Source organism: Perca fluviatilis, chromosome 11, assembly GCF_010015445.1.
Source record: "Perca fluviatilis chromosome 11, GENO_Pfluv_1.0, whole genome shotgun sequence".
In the NCBI taxonomy this organism is placed as follows: domain Eukaryota; kingdom Metazoa; phylum Chordata; class Actinopteri; order Perciformes; family Percidae; genus Perca; species Perca fluviatilis.
Window position 1 is genome coordinate 28,249,439 of NC_053122.1, and position 21,712 is coordinate 28,271,150.

Below are 21,712 nucleotides of genomic sequence, written 5' to 3' on the forward strand. Positions count from 1 at the left end.
GGATGTTTTTTCTTTGTTCTTCTTCTTCTTCTTCTTCTTCTTCTTCTTCTTCTTCTTCTTATTATTATTATTATTATTATTAATTTTTACTTTTTCCTCATTATAGCAATAAATACCAACATATTTTGTTATGATGAGAAAGTTTCTCATTAGCATAAATTAAGTTTGTTTGTTAATCATGACTAAAATGTCATTGTGACAAGAAGGCTTTCTTAACAATAAAAACGTTGCTAAAACATAAAACAAAAAAATATTTACACATGCATTGATTATATATATAATTTTTTTTAAGATTATTTTTTGGGCTTTTCCACATTTAATTTTTGACAAGACAGCTATGTGATAAAGGGGAGAGAGAAGGGGAAGACATGCAGGAAATTTGTCACAGGTCGGATTCGAACCCTTGACCTCTGCGTCGAGGCATAAAACTCTCAGCATACAGTTTGTGCCCCTGCTCTACCACCGAACCAACCCGGTCACATTGATTGATTATGTTAACTGTGCGGTATCAAAGCAGAGTTGGCCTGATGTCATTTATTACTTTGTAAAACATCTATGTCAACCCTCAAGAGTACAGTCAAACTGATGCTATAAGTGAAGAGGGGTGGGAATCATTCAAATAATACACCTAACCATCTACCTACTAATTTCCCAACAAACCACAAAATAAATGGAAATGAAAAAGCACTTTGCACGTGGTATTATGCAACATGGTATGGATTTTAGAGTAAAAACAATGATTAAATGTGTCACTTTAAATCATCTAGTTTGTTTATTGAGTTTGTTTATTAGTAACATCAGTGGTAGTAGTTTCACCAGTTTCATCAGTTGAATCAACTTGTCTTACTTTTAAATTCTCATGTGATATGAACAGAGTTCAAAGTTGCAATTTCTAATGCTTAGCTCCATTATTGTTTTGTTAAAAGATTAGATGTCATCTCATCTCACCTCTAAGATACTTCCACATTTTTCCAGCAGATGGTGATGTACGCATTGGTTTACAAAATAAGTAATGTAATGTGTAACTGATAAAACAATTGGAAAATCATTAACTCTTCTAAAAGTCAGTTCATTAGTCTTTTTTTGCAGTATGCTGTTAAACTCCTTGAAAACAAATATATGTTGGGTGAACACCCCCACAAAGTGAATCCATTATAGTAACATGTTTGTCTCTATACACAACAAGATACTGTATGTATGTCGGAAAAGCACCTTTATTCGTTTTGTTCATACATTTGGAAAAACATATTCTCAAGGAACAAATAAAGACATTGTTAACTGAGTTAATGAAAACAGAAAACAGCCTTTTATTCTTTTCTCTTGAATACCTGAACACAAACTACATTTTCACACGTCAGCTCCTGTGGGAGGAAATAGGGATAGTTAGGGGGGGAACACTTAGAGCAGTAACAGTGTTAAAACTATCCTTATCATACTTAATAATCCCTTTCTGCTGTGCAATACATCCCACTAATCCAACCCATGTCTCTTTTATCAATCAGCCCATGTTCTGGTTCAAATGCTTCCGCAAAAATCAAATTATCTTGACAGATACTACCAACCCACCAGGAAGAGTTTGTTTCCTTCGATCCAGTGTTTCCAGCCACGGTTGGCCTTCTCTCCTTTCTGAGTGCACACCAGCTTGTCCCCCTCCCAGGTCACCAGACACTACAAGGCAACATATAGTGCATTCATTAAACAATGGACTTAATTCATTATTTAATGCACACTTAAAGTATTTTGACTTTACATTGTGGTAAGGCATTTCCTCTGTCACTAAAATTGCATGCCTCCTCCTCTTACATGTCTATTTTTAGCACTCACAGGCTCACTTTTTAACCTAAAGGCAGCTATGAAGACTCGCCAGTTTAGGATCCCCTTCATGTTGATGCTTTTAGTTTAGACTCATTATAGATCCTCTTCTTCTGGCATAAACTTTGGCATGTACTAAATTAATAATCCTTCATACCCATAAAGGTTACCCCCTGGACTGTGCAATAACCCCTCTAGGACTATGCGGTATACTCGTACATACTTTACTTTTTACACCCAAATTTACTCAAGGGGATGAATAGTATCTATCTATCTATCTATCTATCTATCTATGTATGTATATATGTATATATGTATCTATCTATGTCTCTATCTATCTATCTATCTATCTATCTATCTATCTATCTATCTATCTATCTATCTATCTATCTATATATATGTATCCATCTATCTATATATGTATCTATCTATATATGTATCCATCTATCTATCTATGTATCTATCTATCTATCTATGTATCCATATTTGTATCTATCTATCTATCTATCTATCTATCTATCTATCTATCTGTATATGTATCCATCTATATATCTATGTATCTATGTATTTATCTATGTATGTATCTATCTATCTATATATGTATCATCTATATATCTATGTATGTATGTATCTATCTATCTATCTATCTATGTATCTATCTATCTATCTATATATGTATGTATGTATGTATCTATCTATCTATCTATCTAGATGTATCAGCCAGTGTTTCTCTGTGGAGTCTTAAAAGTGAAAATTGTCACTAATAAACTCGCCTCAAAATGATAACTGATGAATACTATCAACTAATAACTAGTTTAATACATTGTAATATATTTCACTGGCCTGTAAAACACAATGCTTTATTTTTTCCCATTACCTCCACTTAGTTCATGAATTCAATTAAAAATTAATCTATTTTACTCTCACAACATTCCCTTTTGTCACTCGTGGCTTGATAATGAAAAATGGGAATGATAAAAGGCTTGCAGTAAATGCCTGCAGGTATCTGATGCACCATTGGCAATGTTGTCATTTTGTGCATTACATTGCCATTAGATGTCAGTCATATCATGAGAGGATGAAGATTTAAATAATATATCCAAGCCTCCCTTTTTTCCTTAACAGCGCATCACTGCTAGTCACCGGCCATGTTTTATCACTGGCACATTACTGTTGGTTGGGTCTGTTTTCAGAGACCATTTACCCTGAACACACTAAGATAACGTGTTCTCATGATCACACAAGGGGGGGAGGGGAATAGATAAACTATCACTGACTCTTTTCACTTCAAGGACTCCATATATCAGAGGTCAACCCACCTTAATATTTCTGTTGTCCAGTCCTTTAGTGCACTCATCAAACTCAACCCCTACAGTGAAGGCGAGCTCATAATTCCTGAAGGTGCTCAGTGTTTTGAAGTTGAACTTCTCTCCGTCTTGGGCAACCACTTTGGTCTGAGACAGCGAGATGGCAATTTTCCTTGTAGCAAAATCAATATCTAGGGCCAGAATAGAGAGACTTGTTTATACAATCTTTTCAGAGCAGGCAGAATATACAGTAGTTGATCAATTATATTTTTTTACAGGAATAGATGAACTCACTCACTTCTATGTTTAATCTTAGAGTTGGCTCCTTTCTAGGAAATAGGGTCTTGATTTCTGTATCATGGACAGAAATCAAGACCTTATTTCCAGAAATGAAGTGAAGTATATCTCATGTTCATGAGAAATTATATGAATTGACAAGAATCCGAATAATTTTAGTATTTGGCGTCATAGTTGTTGTATACTCTGTATAATAATAATAATCTGTAAAATAATAATCTGCGGTGAAACAACTCCACCAACATATAACACCAATAACACCTTTGGCTTTAGATTAGAATAAACAATAACACACAGGAAAGAAAGTTGGATGATTCTGTTATTTGTGCAGTTGTCCAACCTGTAACATTACATTGAAACACCACTTTAACGTATAACATCTCAAGAAAAATCAAACCCACCAAAATGAAAAATCTCTTACTCAACGCTTTCAAATATTCCTCAAATTTGTCATTGGTTTCCAGAATCCATGTCCCACTGAAGTCTGCAGGCATGCTGGCAGCTGGTGACGCTGTTGTGTGTGTAGACTTTAGACAGGGTACGGAGGGGGAAGGTGCAGGGTGTCCTCCTGCCTTTATGTGCGAGGCACCAAGGGCACGAGGGCAGAGAACTATTGATAAGTGAGTTTATAGCTTAAAGGGGATTGGCAGGGACCGTTTTTTTCGGAGGGGGAGGGGAAGATTCATCCTTTTCTTTCAGTCTTTACACAGCCAATGGGGAGGTTGCGAAAGGATGAGGGTGCCTACACACACACACACACACACACACACACACACACACACACACACACACACACACACACACACACACACACACACACACACACAGTTGTGGCACTATCTTTGTGGGGACCCGTCATTGACATAATGCATTCCCTAGCCCCTTACCCTAACCTTAACCATCACAACTAAATGCCTAACCCTAACCCTTACGCTTACCCTCACCATAACCTTATTCCTCATCCTACAACCAAGTCTTAACCCTCAAACAGCCCTTTAAACTTGTGGGGTCCAGCATTTTGGCCCCACAAAGCTGTCAGGACCCCACAAGTATACTGGACTCCTGGTTTTTGGACCCCACGAATATAGCTAAACAAGAACACACACACACACACACACACACACACACGCACGCACGCACGCACGCACGCACGCACGCACGCACGCACGCACTTAACATTTAAATGAGGTGCATAATGCTCAAGTGATTCACAGGAAACTATGCATGTAACTGCTTAAAGTGCATTTCCTGCTTCCAGTAATCAATAAATGGGTCCTTCCTAATGGAACTCTGGGACATTATTAAAATATTGGTAACATTACCACCAGTGACCACAGGTGTCGCCAAATTAAGCAGGACTAAAATCTTAAGGATTACAACTTGAACTACTGGGACTCAAGATGTCTCCTACTTCACTGTCCATTCTCTGTGGACACTATGAAAGCTAAGTGTCCATTAAACCATGGTTTGCTTTGCAAGTTAGTTGTGATGTCACAAAATCCTGCTCTAAGTAGACTAGTGAGCACAGAGAAACAGAAGATAATGGTGAAACCGGTCTCCTGGTGTCAAATGCTGCACATAGGCCTACATCGTTCTGCACAGTGAAGATCAAACAGCCAAGTAAAGCAAAAATAAGATAACAAAAACACATTTTTAAGCAGAAGGCCACTTTAAAATTAGGCAGTGGCTGAAAAATCCTCTCCTGTGTGAAGCTGTTTGTTGATTGCTGATCGAAATAAGAGCTGAGTTACTGACTTCCCGCCAGACCATCCCTGCACTTAGTAGAAACGTTTTATTGAGAATAAATGCAAATGCAGTTTTTACCCTGGCGCCAGGCTCTGTTTCGACCTCTGTCTGACGCAATAATTTTTTTTAACCCGCCCAAGCAAGAGCAGGGAGAGATCAATAACAACCCCTTGGGGGAACCATAAATAAACAGAGGCCGCAGGTAGCTGCCGGGCTGCTGTTGGGGCGTGAATGCACAAGAAGCGGCAGGAGGCTGCACAGCAGGGCGAGCAGCAGCAGCAGCATTGAATGAGCAAAGTGAGTTGGACAGTTTATAATGACTGCCCAATCGGAAATGGCAATGCACAAAGTGAGCTGACAGATTAGCTGGTTCAGAGCACAGCGTGCCTTCAGATGTCTGGCCGAAGCTCCACAGGCTTCACTCACTGAAATCCTCAAGTAGCCTTGAGGCCCTTAAATTCTTTGTCCACATTTGGAAATGCATTTTCGCATAAAAGGAGCTTCAACCAGCTGATCTGTGGGCCTGTGAGACTTCAGTAAACAACAACCAATCATTTTAATGGTTTGTCTGTTGTATGACCGAACTGCCAAACAAATCATGTCCCCGTTTCCAACTAGCCTGATTAACAAAAGAAACGGCGCCGTTGTTGAGCACGGTTTACTTTATTGATTGATTCATTTCACTACCAATGCCACGTTCCCAAACGAATTGGGAGGGATAAATACACACATCACATTTGATATCCATTCTTGAGACTAAGCATCCGTAGCGAAGAAGTTTACAGCCCTCTCTCACACACACACACACACACACACACACACACACACACACACACACACACACACACACACACACACACACACACACACACACACACACACACACACACACACACACACACACACACACACACAGATTTTCATCGTTTTCCATCCACAGCAATGATTCAAAGAACTAAATGAACCCACTGCTCTCTTCTCTTCACTGTCTTCCGTTACTTCATCAATCTGGCTCAACTGTCAGATCAGCTACACCTACAGTAGCGGTATGCATGTGTCCAACACATCTAAACTTGGTAATTAAAAGAGCACTTGCCCTGAGACATATTTACATTATTGCATTTTGTGATGTTACATGATAGACACTGCCCCGCCCCTTTGAATTGGCTTTGGCAACAGTATTGATGAAAATGATAGTCATAACGGAAATCACATGGGTAGATGGACACATGGAGAGATGTACAAATGACCAAAGGGAAAGTTGGATGCTACGTCAGAGGCATGGGAGTTGGGCGTCTCTGTAAGCCGACGTCAGCCGGGGGACACCGTCTCGTCCAATAAGAGCCAGCTTAGGTCTTCTTGAAGACCTGCTTGCAAACAGCTCCTGCAGCTCTCAGCTCCTGCAGAGAACAAAAGACATTTGAAAGTTTTTAGATTTAAAACAGATTTATTCTAGATTTGAACGGACTCAGAATGTAATGTTGACAAACTGGAATGCCGAGGAGAATGATTGCAGATCATAAGCCCTGTAGGCCTACTGTCTTCCCTAAACAGTACAATCACAGACAAATACTTAAAAAATGGCTGTAACCCTACTTCAGAGCTCTAATATTTATAATTGATTTGTGTCTATCCTACTGTCTACTTTATTCCCTTATAATGCCCATATTTAATGCTGTCTTTTTAAAATACTTTATCCATGCACTGCCATATAGTTTTTATATTTCTATGTCTACATTATTCTCTTATATTGTCCATATTTAATGCTTGTCTCTAAACTTTATCCTTGCACTACTGGACTTATTTGCACTACCACCATGACACACACTCTCATAGAGCACCTTACCATGCAGACTGAATCACAGGGTCAGTCCCTGCCCTGTCACTGCAAGCATCTCATGCTTATACATCCCTTAGTACATTCATGTGACATTTTTTTATTTAGTATTTTTTCTTTTATTGTCCATGCTATTCATGTGGATTTGTTATTTTATCATCCTGTTTATGATGTGTGTGTATGTTGTGTGTGATGTCTGTAAGCTACTGGGACCTTGAATTTCCCCCTGGGGATCAATAAAGTATCTATCTATCTATCTATCTAAAATGTGTCTGACTTATCAACAGTATTATAAGTAAGAGGGGCTGAGGATGTGTCAATTGTTAGTAAAGTATGAATTGAGACATTGGATGTGCAGTATGTTGAATCATTTAAGGCAGGGGTCTTCAACGTTTTTTAAGCCAAGGACCCCTTAACTGAGAGAGAGAGACAGAGCAGGGACCCCCTACTACATATATTGTATAAAATGAAGTTGCATATTAAACTGGGCCTACAATAACGTGTGGGGCGACCTAAAGCCTTAACACATATACCTTTTAGTGCAAAGAATACTAAGCTATTAAAATATTAATTGTTGGCATGATTTAATAACACAGTGAATCTTTAGGATTAACTATATGGCTATCTTAGTGACTACGTATAGGCCAGTAAGCTTATCATCAGTAGGGTTGGGCATCGAGAACCGATCCCTACTTGGAATCATTTCAAAAATTACGATTCCATCGGAATCGTTTCTTTATTGGAATCGTTTGGAGGATTTGGTTTCAAATCTGATCATGGGTTCCAAATTTAACACGTGCAAGTTTTGGTTTCCGTGGCGGCTAGGCACTTGTTGTGTTGCAGCCATAGAGCACAGTAAGTGGTGCTCTAGTGTGGCTTTATTTTACATTGAAAAAGCCCTGTTAAAAAAAAAAACTAAAAAAAAAAAAAAAAAAGCATGTGACCCGTTTCAACTCCACCCCTCAAAGAATCGGAATCGAGAATCGATAAGAACTGGAATCAGAATCAGAATCGTTAATATCCAAACGATGCCCGACCCTTTCATCAGTGGAGATTTATATTTGCTAATATCATGTGGGAATTATGTTTAGACATTTTTATAAATAATTTGGAGGCCCCCCTTACAGTGACTCTGAGGACCCCCTAGGGGTCATGGACCCCCTGTTGAAGATCTCTGCTTTAAGGTACTCCAAGAGGTCCGTTTTCTAACCACATTGCAAAGTATTTTCTGCCACCAGAGGCCACTGTTGCTCCACATTCAAAACCCTCTCCCAGCTCTTGGGAACTTCCGACTAATAACTAATTTCATGGCCTCTGATTGAAAACATCTGTTGGCATCACTTAAACCAAATAATGTGGCAGATTATTTTTGCTTAGCTTTGATAGCAGTAATCACACACAGGGAAATCTGATAATGCTGAGCTCATGAAAATGCTGATGTGCTAGTCATTACTTTAGAGTCTTTTCAGATGCTAATGGCTTCATTACAGACCACACTGGGCAACGCACTTTGAATTTTACAGAAGAAATGTTTAAAGTTGTTCTAACAGGAATTAGATTGGAAAAGTCAAGATAATAACATGGCAATGGCTGATGTGGATGTGTGCTGGATCACTGGTGGTTTCACTTAATAGCAGTCTGCCTCCCTCCCCCCCCTTTAAACAGTATATCTTTAGATGTAGTTCCTTATGCAAAAATACATGGCAGTAAATGAGTTACATCCATATGCACCTCACAGGATAATGTTACTTCTGCTGGAGCTAGTGGGCCAATTCACAAGTCACACAAAATATGCACCGCGCATACAGTGCTGAGAGGCATTTTGGATTTGGATTAAAGTGTCCAAATTGCAGACATCAATATTCATGGCAGGAGCCGATGTTTTCTTACCAGATGAAGCTCATCTCCGTCCACCCAGTGGGTCCAGCCTCTTCCTCCGATCTCTCCCTTCTGCACACACACCAGCTTGTCTCCCTCCCAGCTGATGGTGGTCTGCATGAGGCCACAGGTCAGGGCGAAAATGGGGCCATATTACATGATGTGGATGCATGAGAATATAGATTTAAACATGCACATGCTGAGTGAGAGGCTCAGTCGTCCTCCACCCGTTTAAAATAATTATTCCGATCAAATCTGCGCATACAGATGCATGTGACCCTTTTCTCTCAGCCACCCCCCAAACAGCTTAAATAGCTTATCTGTAATCAGCATACAAAAAAAAGCTTTTTCAAGGGGGGGCCTTGGATAATCTATGATCCTATTCAGCATTCAGGGACACAATCTGATTCAAAGAATGTGAGTCTAATTTCTCTGCCTCTCCCACTTCTTTTCCTGCAGTATCATCAATTCTTTGACACAAGCGTGAAAAATTGGAGGAAAGTTTTTTAAGTAGGTGGAAAGTTTTGTAAAAAAAAAAAATCTGAAAAATTCACCACATCATATGCTCATTATAGTCTAGAGCGTTGCCACAGAGAGGTTTATACACCTACAGGTTTTGCACCAATGGGGGATCGGGAAGGTTTGACAGGTTTCTCAAATGTTTGAAACATGAATGCATCACGTGTACTTCACATTCATTCAAATGAAACCCCCCCCCTTTGGACACTCCAAATGCTTACCATGCATTTCCTGTCATCCACTCCAGACAGATCCTCCTCAAACTCTTTGCCCACATAGAAGTCCATGTTGTAGTTTTTGAAGGTGCTGAGGGTTTTGATGATTATGTGGTCCCCATCGTGGACAATGTCCTTGTCAGGCTTCAACAAGGTGGCGATTTTCCTGATGGCAATGTTTACTTCTGTAACAGGTCCCCGAGGAAGGTGAGAAAATGAACAAGAAACAGGAGAAGCAGGGCATTTTAGTGGACTCACACAGTTCCAGACACATACATGCATGTACAGATTTAAAAAGAAGTTGGACGCAGCAGACTGTATAACATATTTTCAATCCAGCTTGTTTATTTTGAGGTGAAGTAGAACATTCCTGTTGAGTTAAAAAAAAAAATAAAATATGCCAGATGTTGCTGACAATAACTATGGTTGTTACATAAAAGTAACTGAAAGATATTAAGTGTCACAACAAATTTGCATTTCTCTCATTGTTGTACAATGTGAGATATGAAACAAAATACGAGATGGTTGCAATCTTACTCCACTACTGTCGAAATATGAGGATATCTATGAACGGTAGAGGATTATAATGCCAACTTTGCTATTAAGAGCTCTAATGATGATACGTTTGCTGCATGCCTTTACCTTCACCAGGCCTGTCCTCCACTGTCCCCTAATACATACTCACCAAGAGCCTTCAGATACTCCTCAAAGTTATCATTGGAAATCATTTTCCAATAGCCGTTCAAATCAGCTGGCATGTTGGCTGTTTGTTGCTCTGCTGCTTTCCCTACTCCTAGTGAATGATGACGAGGTCCACTGTGGACGGCTACTTGTGCCTGAGTGCACAACCCGCTGTCAAAAGCCCCAATTTGAACCAAATTCACTTTAATCCGATTACCTCCCACTTCCCTCCCCCGGTCGACTCTACGTAACCCCTCAATCCTCCCCCCCGCTTTCCCTACATATTGTATGCTTGGAACATGCAGCATGCATACATAATGTAGATTGGCTTTATGTGGGATTAGGATGAATACACCTGCTTTTTCAATTGACTCAAGCACACTTACATATATGGAGTTCCACGTGTGGCATATTTGCCCTGGTTCTGTTGTATAAGATGAGGCCGGTTTTAATCATGTTAAAATCATTATGCGGGTCCTTCAACATGACTTTAATCATGTTAAAATCATTATGCGGGGCCTTCAACATTCAGCCTAATGGAATAAAAATCACACAAAGACCTATCAGAAAACGGATGATCTTGTGGATGCGGCTGAGTGGAGCACACAGTGTGGGTAATATGCACAGCACAAAAGCAGAATCACCTGAGCTTAAAATGATCCAAAATGTAGCACAATAGGACCATCATATCTTTTGTTTCGCCTAAATAACTCAATTAATTTGGTAATCTCTCTTTTAGGCCAGCTGCAGCAAACCCACTGTCTAAATCCTTTACTGACTGGGACACACGCGCACGCACACACACACACACACACAGTCTTTTAAAGGATGCCAGTGAGTAGCAGTCACAGTGGCGCTTTCTGCCATTGGCCTCAATGAGAAAACACCTCCTGTAGCTGAGCAACTGTCAGATTACTTTAAATCCTTTGGAGGAAAAAATACAGGCTTGTAGACACAGTGTTTGGATAATGGGGGAACTGAATAGATAGATCCACAATGAGTTGCTGTTGGGAGGCTGCTGCAGAGTAGAGACACCAACAAAGACCTCCGTATGTGAGGAAATTTAAAACAAGATCCAGTTAAAATTTCTTCAACCAAAAACGTACCCATGGGGGCGTTCTGGTAGCCGAGTGATTAAGATGCACACTATCTAATATACTATACACACACGGTTGCATTTTTTGGTCATAGGATTCATGTTATATGTTTTTTATAAATTTTCTAATACATCTTAATGACAAACATTGAAATGCCTATCTCTGTTTTAATAAAGGTTGGTCGACTTTGTAAAACATCAAGGATAGAGCTCAAACAATGAAAAGTCCAGGACTTTACTGCTTTATCTCTGACAAAGTCTGATATGTTGTATTTTTATATAATATATATGAATGGTAAAACAAAACTAGTCGTGTTGTTAGGGTGGGATTTGGGTTGTTGGGGGTACTTGGACTTGTGACCTCATTATTTCTAAAATTGTGGTTATGGTTATCATTTTATACATTTAGACAGCTACAAGGTAAAAAAAAATAACCAATTAGATAACAATATTTCAAATATACAGGATTTTATTTACATTTATCCAACTCTGCAATGATGTGAAATGTGTAAAAACTACAAAGGATGAAAAACCTTTAGGAAACTTGCAATGTGTAGGATTAAAAAAACAAACAAAAAAAAACACATTATGTGGCTGGGTTGGATCAGTGGTAGATCAGGCGCACATGTACTGAGAGCTTTATGCCTCTGCATGTCTTCCCTTTCTCTCTCTCTCCTTTCTCACCTAGCTGTCCTATCAAAAATTAAAGGCGGAAAAGCCACCCCCCCAAAAAAAGACAGCACTGTGTAGATGCTTCCTACTGAAAACAAGTGATGCCTGGAGGAACACATTTCGGTGTGCTTCTATGCAGGTTGTGCAAACAGTGCAGTGGAAGTTAACAGAGCTCCCAGTCCCTGAAGAGAAGCACTTATCTTTGAGTGAATTCACGCTTCAAAAGGCCCGTGTTCAGCTCAACGCCGCGGCCTTCCATCTTTCAGTCATCCAGACTCTTTACTGGCTGTGCCTGTTTGGCGAGCGGCCTCAGCACTGTGCCTTTATTTCTTCTCTCGCTGTCCTCCGTGTAGAGGTTGTGCTGGTGAATATATTCGATCACAGAGTCTGGGATCAGGTATTTCACACTCCGATCCCTTCTCAGAGCCCGGCGGACCTCTGTGGCGCTCGTCTCGTTCCTCACCCATTCCCTCACCAGGAAAATGTTTTGACGCTGCCGCGAGAGCGTGTCCGACTCGTGCACGGCTCGCTCGGGCTGAAGCCCCCCTCGGCTGACGCAGACGAGGCCAAAGCGCCCGGCCACCTCCTCCACGTGGTCGTCCCGCCACAGGCCGGGGATCTTGAAAGTGTCGAGGAAATCGGCCCCACACAGGAGCTTCAACTGGGGACAGGGGCCTGAGGGGAGAGGTTGGAGTAAGATACCGCGTACTTTACTAACCAAGCAATCTTTGAATATTTACCATAAAAAAAAGGATGACACAATAAAACATGGCATGGCATTAGGGCTGGGTGCCGAATTCAATACTTTTAAGGCACCGACCGAATTGCCTCTAAAAGTATTGAAAATTGCCTTGTCATTCAATACCTAGATAGAGAGCAATTTAAAACCAATGATACCTGATCCGCAGAGGAACAGGATAAAACCCAAAGTTGTAGCCATGACTAAAAATTCTAAAACATGGATGCTTAACACACACATCTTCAACCCGGCAGCACAAAAGATCTAGACAATCACCACAGTTTCAAGGTGGGCGTCCAAGATAAGTGTCACCAACTCGGTTTCCAACCAAATGTGAAATATGGTCACCGTCTCCCCTTCTGTTTCGGAGTTATTTGTGTTGTTTTATTCGGATCCCCATTAGCTTCAGCATAAGCTAAAAGCTATTCTTCCTGGGGTCCTACAATCTGTCATTTTTCTGAACATTATGATATCACAGTGAAGTCGACTTTTGGGATTTAAAATGTCACAACCTCATAATTTATTCTATTAGACATTTGTGTAATATTTTGTTATTATTAGCGTATTAATTCTTGAGTTATGGCCAAAAACGTGTTTTCTGAGGTGACCAAAATGTAATTAGTTCATCCTTGAGTCCAAGTGGACGTTTGTGCCAAATTTTAAAAACATTCCCTGAAGGTGTTCACGAGGATGGGACATACAACCTTAAAAACATAATGCCTCCGGTGTCAGCTGTCACCTGCGCGGAGGCATTAAAATGCCTGTGATTCAGAATTCTACTTTAAGATAACTTTATGATGCTTGTTGATGGAAAGATTTTCTCAAAACAATAACAACAAGCTGGCCTAAACTCAGACCCCCTGAATTTTATTTTATTTATTTTTTAATCTAGCTTCAAGAGGGTATTCACTCATCACTCACTGAGGTCTGCCATCACTGAATTCCTTTAAAATGATTTTACCAAAAAATAATCATTCTGTGATCAGCCTGTGCACTTAATCATTGGTATATTTTCTGAGCATTTATGATGGCAAAGATTGACATAATCCTCAAGTAGTGCTAGTTTTTAATTCATGGAAACAGTCCAGTGGGTGTTTGCAAATTGGCTAGTTCACGATCAACAACAAAAAAATGACAATCCCATAATAATAAATGACTGAACTGTCTCTTCAAAGAGTGCTCATAGTGTTGAGAAGCAAAATTCAAAAACTGAAGGTATTAGTGAAAAAGTAAGTGAACATTTTAAATATGGACCAGGCAGATGAAAAATCACAACATTAGAACATTAGTTTTTTTTTGATTTTTTTTTTAAATGACACAACTTAGATATTCATGGTGCTGGAGGCTACAGCAAAATATAACACCAATTACTCTGGGAGTAAAATATGTTATGCACTTAATATGTGATAGATCTAGTCCAATCCTATTTCTTGATAAACGACATTAGATCTTTAGGCATTGTGGGGCCCAAAATAAATATCGTCTTTAATGACTTTGATAAATCATAATCCAGGAAAATGTTCCTGAGAGAGAAGAGAGAGAGAGAGAGAGAGAGAGAGAGAGAGAGAGAGAGAGAGAGAGAGAGAGAGAGAGAGAGAGAGACACACACACACACACGTATTAAACCTATCCCTACTCTTTAACCACTGTTGGTCAGGACCACAGAGCACCATTAGGTTTCTACTTTGCTAAGCACAGGCTTATTAAAGATAATATAATATAGTAATATGCTGAAAAAAAGAGAGAAAAGAGCCTACAGGTGGATCTGTAAGACTTCATGGCAATTCATCAAATAGTTATTGAGATGTTTACATTTATTTTTTAATTCTATTTTAAAAAATGACATTATCATCCCAAAATGAGAGATATTCACGGCCAATGAAATTAAAACCAAATATGAAATGCCTGGAAACAGTCAGGGGCCAAAGTTCCCAACAGTCAGAAGTTCTTACCTGAGAGGGGAGTCGTGGTTCCAGTGAAGTCGTCGTGCATTCCTGTGCTCTGCTCATACTCCTCCAGAATCCGCCCATAATGATACCTGCCCAACAACCAGAGGTATGAGAGGAAGAGACTGAGAATTTATTTTTGGGGGGATTTTAGAAACAGTAATACAGTTTTTTTCTTATTCTAATTGTGAGTATTTCTTCTTCTATCTTCTGTTGAGTAGCTAGCTGTGTATTCATTTATTATTTTTCTTACTGTGTTTATGCATGTGCATAGGCAAATAGTTTTTCAATCTAACCATCATGCCAATAAAGCATTATCAAACTAATGATATTCAAACGGAATATCAATGAGCCACAGAGGAACTTATCAAGAAAAAAAGGAAAACTGTTTTCAAGTAAAGCTGCTTAAAGATGTTATGGCACATTTGAGAGTGTGTGTGTGTGTGTGTGTGTGTGTGTGTGTGTGTGTGTGTGTGTGTGTGTGTGTGTGTGTGTGTGTGTGTGTGTGTACACTTGTGACGTGGCCTGCTCACAGCCTCTGGATAACAACAGGCCACTTCATGCCTTGATCAGCACCCGTGTTGTGCAAACACTCATGAGGGGATTTGTGAGAAATGCAAAGCAGGAAAGAAGGAGAGGAAATCAAATGGAAGCAGTCCAATGATGCAAGTGTAAGAGACCTTTCCTAAAATAAGCCTCAATACTGTACTGTACACATTTTTCCATTACATCACTCATTCCCTTGGGTCAGCTGCAAATACTGGAGATTTCGTATTTCTGCACAGTAAATATAACTTACCATGCTTCGTTTTCGTTTCACACTGCATTTATGCAAGCGCACTAAAGAACTACACATGACATAACTACACATGACATAACTACGTCCTGTCTTCATCACATACGTGAGCTGCGTCTGCCGATAGTTGTAATTGATTGTCCTCTCGTATTCGCTCTCTAGTGTCAGAGTTTTTGTGAGTTTCTCCAGCTGACTGCTGCTCTCCTAATGCTAGCGCGGCTCTTTTTGTTGTTGTTGCAAGTCCCGGTAACGTTACTTGGGTTTTGAGGAGCTGCAGCGTTTGTTCGGAGACCAACTGAAACCTACACGGTACATTTACTACGACTTAACAAGTGAACTGCTTATCTCTTCTCTGCTCTGACAGCCGACAGCTGTCTGCTCTGAGCGCATCCACCATATCTCTCTCTCTCTCTCTCTCATGTGCACACTAAGCTTTTCCTTAATAATAATAATAATAATAATAATAATAATAATAATAATAATAATAATACATTACATTTATATATAGCGCCTTACGATGCCAGATGCACATCAGCTCGGTACAGAGGGTGAGGTGAACATGTTTTAAGTGGTGGGGGGAACCGGAGCACCAGGAAACCCACGCAGACAGCGGGAGAACATGCAAACTCCACACAGAAAGGCCCAGGAACCCTGTACTTATAACACGACGACTGCCAGAACTTCCTGGATTTGGTCAGAAAGTCCGAACCATCCATGAAATGCTTTCGCACTAGAAACGAAGCGGACATTGGTCAGACCAACTTTCGGCTGTTGAGTCCGGGGGAGGTTTCACACCTGTCATTTTGGTTCGGCTCAAACTAAAAAGGCCGAAAGTCCGGACCGATGAGGTAGGTGTGAAAGCCCCCCCATAGAGTGGGCCAGTACATAGACAGGTCTTATTCACATCACAATTGCCTCCCTTTGCCCATATTCGTGTCCCAGACAGCCTTTTGCAACTACACCATTCCTACTCTGCGGGTAAATTTAACAGCAGGTGCGGCTGATTTCACCTAATAAAAAAAAAAAAAAAACAGACCTGACATATAGTAGGTCCAGTCTAGTCTGGCAGCCCCCCAAGAGACCAGAACCTGGCAACATGCTGTTGCATAAGCAGCTGAAGTTGGCATGAAGCAGGGCGGACAGAGGAGCAGCAAAAGAGTGTGCCTCGGCTAGTGCTCTGGTTAAACTAGGTCATGTCAGCAGAGAAAATAGATTTGTCATATATCCCATCAAGAATGAAGAAGGCTGTAACAGGACACGGTAAAAGCTAATGGAAACAAATGGCAGCTACTGGGTGGCGGATATACTGGGAAAAAAGATGCACTTTGTTCTGCCAACACAGAAAAACAACTGAAGGTACCAAGGAAGGAGGAACCAAAGTCTGATATTATCCTATAATTCTTGCATGCTCTTGCATGGAAAACTACTTTTTCAAATGAGGCAATGTGAACTCTAATGTTGCTATAAAGTTGTTTTATACCTCATGGTGACCACAGTCTCCGTCCAGTCTGGCTGCTGGCTCTCCCATTCATCAACCGTGACCCAGTTGGAGCTCTGGAGCGCCAACTTTGCCATGGCGATTCGGTGCTTTGCCAGTACCAGGCCTTGCTTCCCATAGCCGTCACTCACTGGAGACACGATGCCACCCACCACCTGGTACTGACCTGAAGGGAGAGAAGAAGATCAATACCGTTTTTCTGGGTCGTGACAGCCAATACGGACGTGGAATATAAATCAGAAGATGAAGTCATCTCTGAGACACTGATGTTAATATTATTAGTGCTTCGTCAGATCTCACATATCAAGACAAATGCTACAATTGATCTTTTTGGGTGATGAAGGCGCTTTATCGTGACATGAAGTATTAATCTATATCATGCTTAAATAATGAGTTTGTAAAACTTTTAGAGGGGAATACAGAAGCAAATTGTGTTAATGCTAGTGTTTAAAACAGATGTATTTGCAACTGTAGCATCAACCTTCAGCAAAGGGAGAATAAAAACAGCTCATGTATGCAGAGATTTTTTTTCTACATTTTTTGATGGTTACTCTCTAACTAGTCAGCTGATGTCTAATAGGTGAGGGGTCAAAGGGAAGCTGTAAGAGCATTATTTATGTTCCTGCCCACTGAAATGCCGCACTGTGCACGGATTCATAAAGCATCTTAGACTAACAGAGAGCTGACTCAGGACCTGTACAACTCTCAAGGTATAATGATGCTGTTGTGACCATGTGACCGGGCTAGAGCAGCTTTGGAGGTAAACGGGCCTGGGTTTATATAAAGGAGGCCGTGTCTGCTGACGTGGTTGTTAATGGTTACATGGTGTGGCATCACATGACAAGACACACAGCCTGGGGTGACTGAAAACAGATCAACAAGGAGTGCTACTGAGGTCCCTGCAGCATCAGAAAGAATGGCATATAACGGTTTGTATATTTGTAAACAATCAATACAATTATTATTATGGATTCTTCTTGTTACAATGTGGGGTGTTTAAAGCTGCATTAATATATATTTAGGCCACTAGGGGGCAACATGGTTACACAACAAGCTGAAAAACAATGCCCTGTTATTGTAAAGTTATAAAGTTGGTATGGCTAATGTGCTAGCAAATAGCCTACTTTCACATCAGGGAAGACACAAAGCCACGTTAGCGTACGTATGGAAGCCTCATTCTCCTTTGAGCTTTCGGATTCAACCAACTCCTAAGACAAATATCTGCATCTTTAGCTTGCTAAGTGCTCAACTTTCTTTTCCAGAAAGTCTCTAACTTTGTCTACTGTTTGGTGCTGGATATATCAGAGAAAGATGGTTTATCAAGGCTTGTTTTCCTGGAAACAGCTTGCTGCTGCTGGAACCGAGGCTGATGAAACTGGCGAGACTGAACCAAACAGTAAATTTGTAGGCCATGAAAGAAAAACAGTGAGCTAGAGCCTAAAACGCTCTGTAGTGCTGCAGAGTTGGCTCATAATTCTATATAGGTTCATCAGTGTGACAAAACATTTCACAACACACAATTATTGGTTTATTGTTAATATAAAGAATATTAATCGGTGGTCCTTAGGCGGGATTCATGCTTCTGTGGGGGTTCTATGCAGAGCTTACGCTGTAGCCTACGTAAGTGGCCTGTGGTTTATACTTGTGCGCTGGTGTGTCTGCGTCATTCTAGCCTATCTCTTTAAGTGAATAGCAGACCCGGCATGTGTGTGTGTGTACTGGGGAGTGTGTGGTAGAGCGAGGAAGAGGGACGGGGATTAGCTTTGGAGCGAGTACCGACTCCTGCAGTGAAGACGGAGAAACAAAGTGTCTCCCCTGTGCTTTCTGACCACAGTCGGAAATCTGTAGCAGGAAAAGTTAAAGGTGCTGTAGGTAGGATTGTGAAGATCCAGGACTTTTAACATCGAAAACTTCTCAGTCCCTCCCCCCTTTCCTCTAAAGCCCAAAACGGTCTCCTAAGCCCCTCCCCCCACAAGGGAGAATGAATGTGTGCGCATGAGCAGTGATTGACAAGCAGTTAGACAGAAACATAAATCCGGCTTTATCGCAGCGCCTTTACAGGAGCTGCTTTGACCATAAAGGTCACCCAGAAAGTCAAATCAAACATACAAACGATTAGCAGACACAGTGTCTGTGATGTCTGGATCTGACCTGTGCTGTGCATGTGGTCTCTGGCCAGCTCAAACAGCCTCATGTGCTGGTTTGTGATGGGATTAAAGGAGCCGCAGGCTAGCAAGACTAGCGGAACACGGCGGGTGGCCATGTTGGTTTACCCCCTCACACCAGTGGCAAAGAACCTTGGAGGAAAGCAGAAGAAAGAGTTAGAAACATTGTGGGAGTCGGATGATGGGATGCAAAAGGTGAGAAGACTGCAGGAGGCTAGCATTAGAGTGGGCCCTTTTCTTCTGGAACATTCTAAGGGATACTGTGCAGAAAAAAACTTTATAAATCTACAAGTTATTTTGTACTTTTAAGTACTTGCAGTGCTGAAACATTTTTCAGAAGTTCACCTTAGTTGCATTTACCTCAACAACCTATTCGTCATTTGGTGGGAGTTTTTAAATCCCAAAGCACCCTACAATGGATGAGTACAACGTTAGTATAGGTGGCCCCCGTGAGCAACCCATAGCACAGCCATTCCCTGGCCATTTATCATTGGGACACCCAAAACAGTTAGAAACACTGGCAAGAAAGAAATGTGGCGGCATTTTGCCAGGGTGCCAGACACTGGAGGAGGGGAACAACTGCAGTGGCATTTTGTTTTTATGTCTACATAAATGTGTAGAAAGCCTCGAGGGAAATTAACACCAGCCCCTGTCCACACATTAGTTGGAAATATGGTGTATTTCAACCAGCCTCTCTGGCAGCTATCCAGCCATCATTTGAAGAACTTATTTTACTTTAAAGATGGAATTTGTTAGTTAAGTGGTTTAACTTTATGTACACTGTATAATGCCTTACCCCTTGTGTTGTCCTTTGGTTCCCGGTGACCCAAAGGACAACACAAGGGTTAATACAAAACCTTAGTGCTTTTTTGTACAGCATTTTGGTCAGCTTAAGCTGTGTTTGAATGTGCTCTAGAAATAAACTTTACTTACTTACTTCACAAGAGACAGTGTTTAGAGAGCAATTCTCAACAAAGTAAACAGAAGTATTCTTTATAGGGTAATCTTCCTGTGTGACCACTAGATATACTACCGGTATTCGCATAATAAAGCTCTGTCATGTAACCACCAGATTGTATGGTTCCTATAAATATATTTGAACTCGTACTTGTTTATGTGCTGGATTTGCATGACTATTATTATACCCTGTTTTTACAACAATTGGACTGTATGTCCTGTTTTTGTCTTGTGGTATAGTGTCCCATTATTGCTTTAGTTGCAGTTTATTTTTCACATAGGGATCCTTGCTTGAAAAGTACTATTAGAAGATTATATTCGTATTTATTGATTGACTAACCCAAGGACTTCTAATTGATTTTGTATTAGGACCATTGCTCATCTACTGTATACAATTGATGTCTTAGATAAGGCAGACAATAACAAACCTTCATTGGAGAAAAACCACTTTAGGTTTTTATGTTATGACAACACAGTTGACAATAATGAATGCAGTGTTGCATGTGCGCGGTGTTCACTGTCTGACTTTAAATCACAAGTAACTTCCTGTAAGAAACTGAGTAGTTCTATGGTCCAGGGTTGTGACAGGTGCACGCTATGTGCAACAGACCAGTGTTGCCTTTTAGCAGTTCAGCTATTTAAAGTTCATAGTTTTACGCTATTAGGAGTTGCTGTGTTTTTTTGGCAGTTGTTACAGTGCAATTTAAGCAAGAGGATAGCAAACAAATTCCAACACCGTTCAGTCAACGAAGCCTTGTCATTGAACTAGCAGCTAACATGAATTAGCCTAACGGACCAAACTACGTGCAAGGCGACACACACACACACACACACACACACACACACACACACAAACATTCGAATGAATGTACGAATGAAACTGAATAGTAGTAGCCTGCATTTAAACGGTCACATAACAAAAACTAAATGTTTAGTAAGAATGATAGCTATATTTGTTTACCTTCTTTTCATTCTGTTTAGTCAGTGTGTCACACTCTTCCCACTCCGCCGTTCAGAGCAGCTATTGCTCGATGGTTCCGCAGAGAAAAACAGGTTGAATTGCGACCTCTAGTGGAAGAATGTTATTCTGAGGGACGGAGCTCTCCATGGTACTGAAATACACTGTACAAACGGTTGGCAAGTCTTTTTAATTACACACAGTAACATTGTCATTCTACACTACTTGTGTGTGACCAGTATTAAATTATTGTACTAAGTTTTGTTTTTTTTATATATGTTTTTTGTGCATCTGTGGGTAAGGAAAAACGTCTTCCCAGAAGAAACCTACTATAATCATAAATTGACCTTTACAGCAGTTCAGCATCAAACCCCCACATGCTCCTGGTAACCTTTCATTCCATTGTTGTGAACTGATTGTAAGATGAAAAGGAGAAGCTTTGTCAAACACTAATTGACTGTCTGACAATGGCTGTACAGCAAATGGCTTTTCCAATACCCCTGCTTTATTGCAGCGGGACAAGAATAACATTAAAAGAATGCAAAGGTTCAAGTAAGTGCTATGGCATTTCACACACCATTGGTATACCACTA

General features: G+C 40.5%; 2 protein-coding genes across 2 annotated transcripts; both read right to left on the reverse strand.

Annotated features, from left to right (window-relative positions):
- Positions 1–1,194: 1,194 nt before the first annotated feature.
- Positions 1,195–21,218, reverse strand: LOC120567676. The gene is made up of 13 exons (XM_039814645.1): positions 21,123–21,218; positions 19,191–19,336; positions 17,022–17,205; positions 14,752–14,837; positions 12,326–12,735; positions 10,297–10,447; positions 9,618–9,796; positions 8,890–8,991; positions 6,538–6,562; positions 3,838–4,026; positions 3,132–3,310; positions 1,567–1,668; positions 1,195–1,361 (listed from the first exon to the last, which is right to left on the reverse strand). Exons 2-13 carry the CDS (start codon positions 19,300–19,302, stop codon positions 1,308–1,310), a joined length of 1,773 nt encoding a protein of 590 aa, XP_039670579.1. The 5' UTR covers positions 19,303–19,336; positions 21,123–21,218; the 3' UTR covers positions 1,195–1,307.
- Positions 5,807–10,465, reverse strand: rbp1.1 (retinol binding protein 1, cellular, tandem duplicate 1). The gene is made up of 4 exons (XM_039815058.1): positions 10,297–10,465; positions 9,618–9,796; positions 8,890–8,991; positions 5,807–6,562 (listed from the first exon to the last, which is right to left on the reverse strand). The coding sequence occupies exons 1-4, from the start codon at positions 10,367–10,369 to the stop codon at positions 6,512–6,514; spliced, it is 405 nt and encodes a 134-aa protein (XP_039670992.1). The 5' UTR covers positions 10,370–10,465; the 3' UTR covers positions 5,807–6,511.
- Positions 21,219–21,712: the final 494 nt, after the last annotated feature.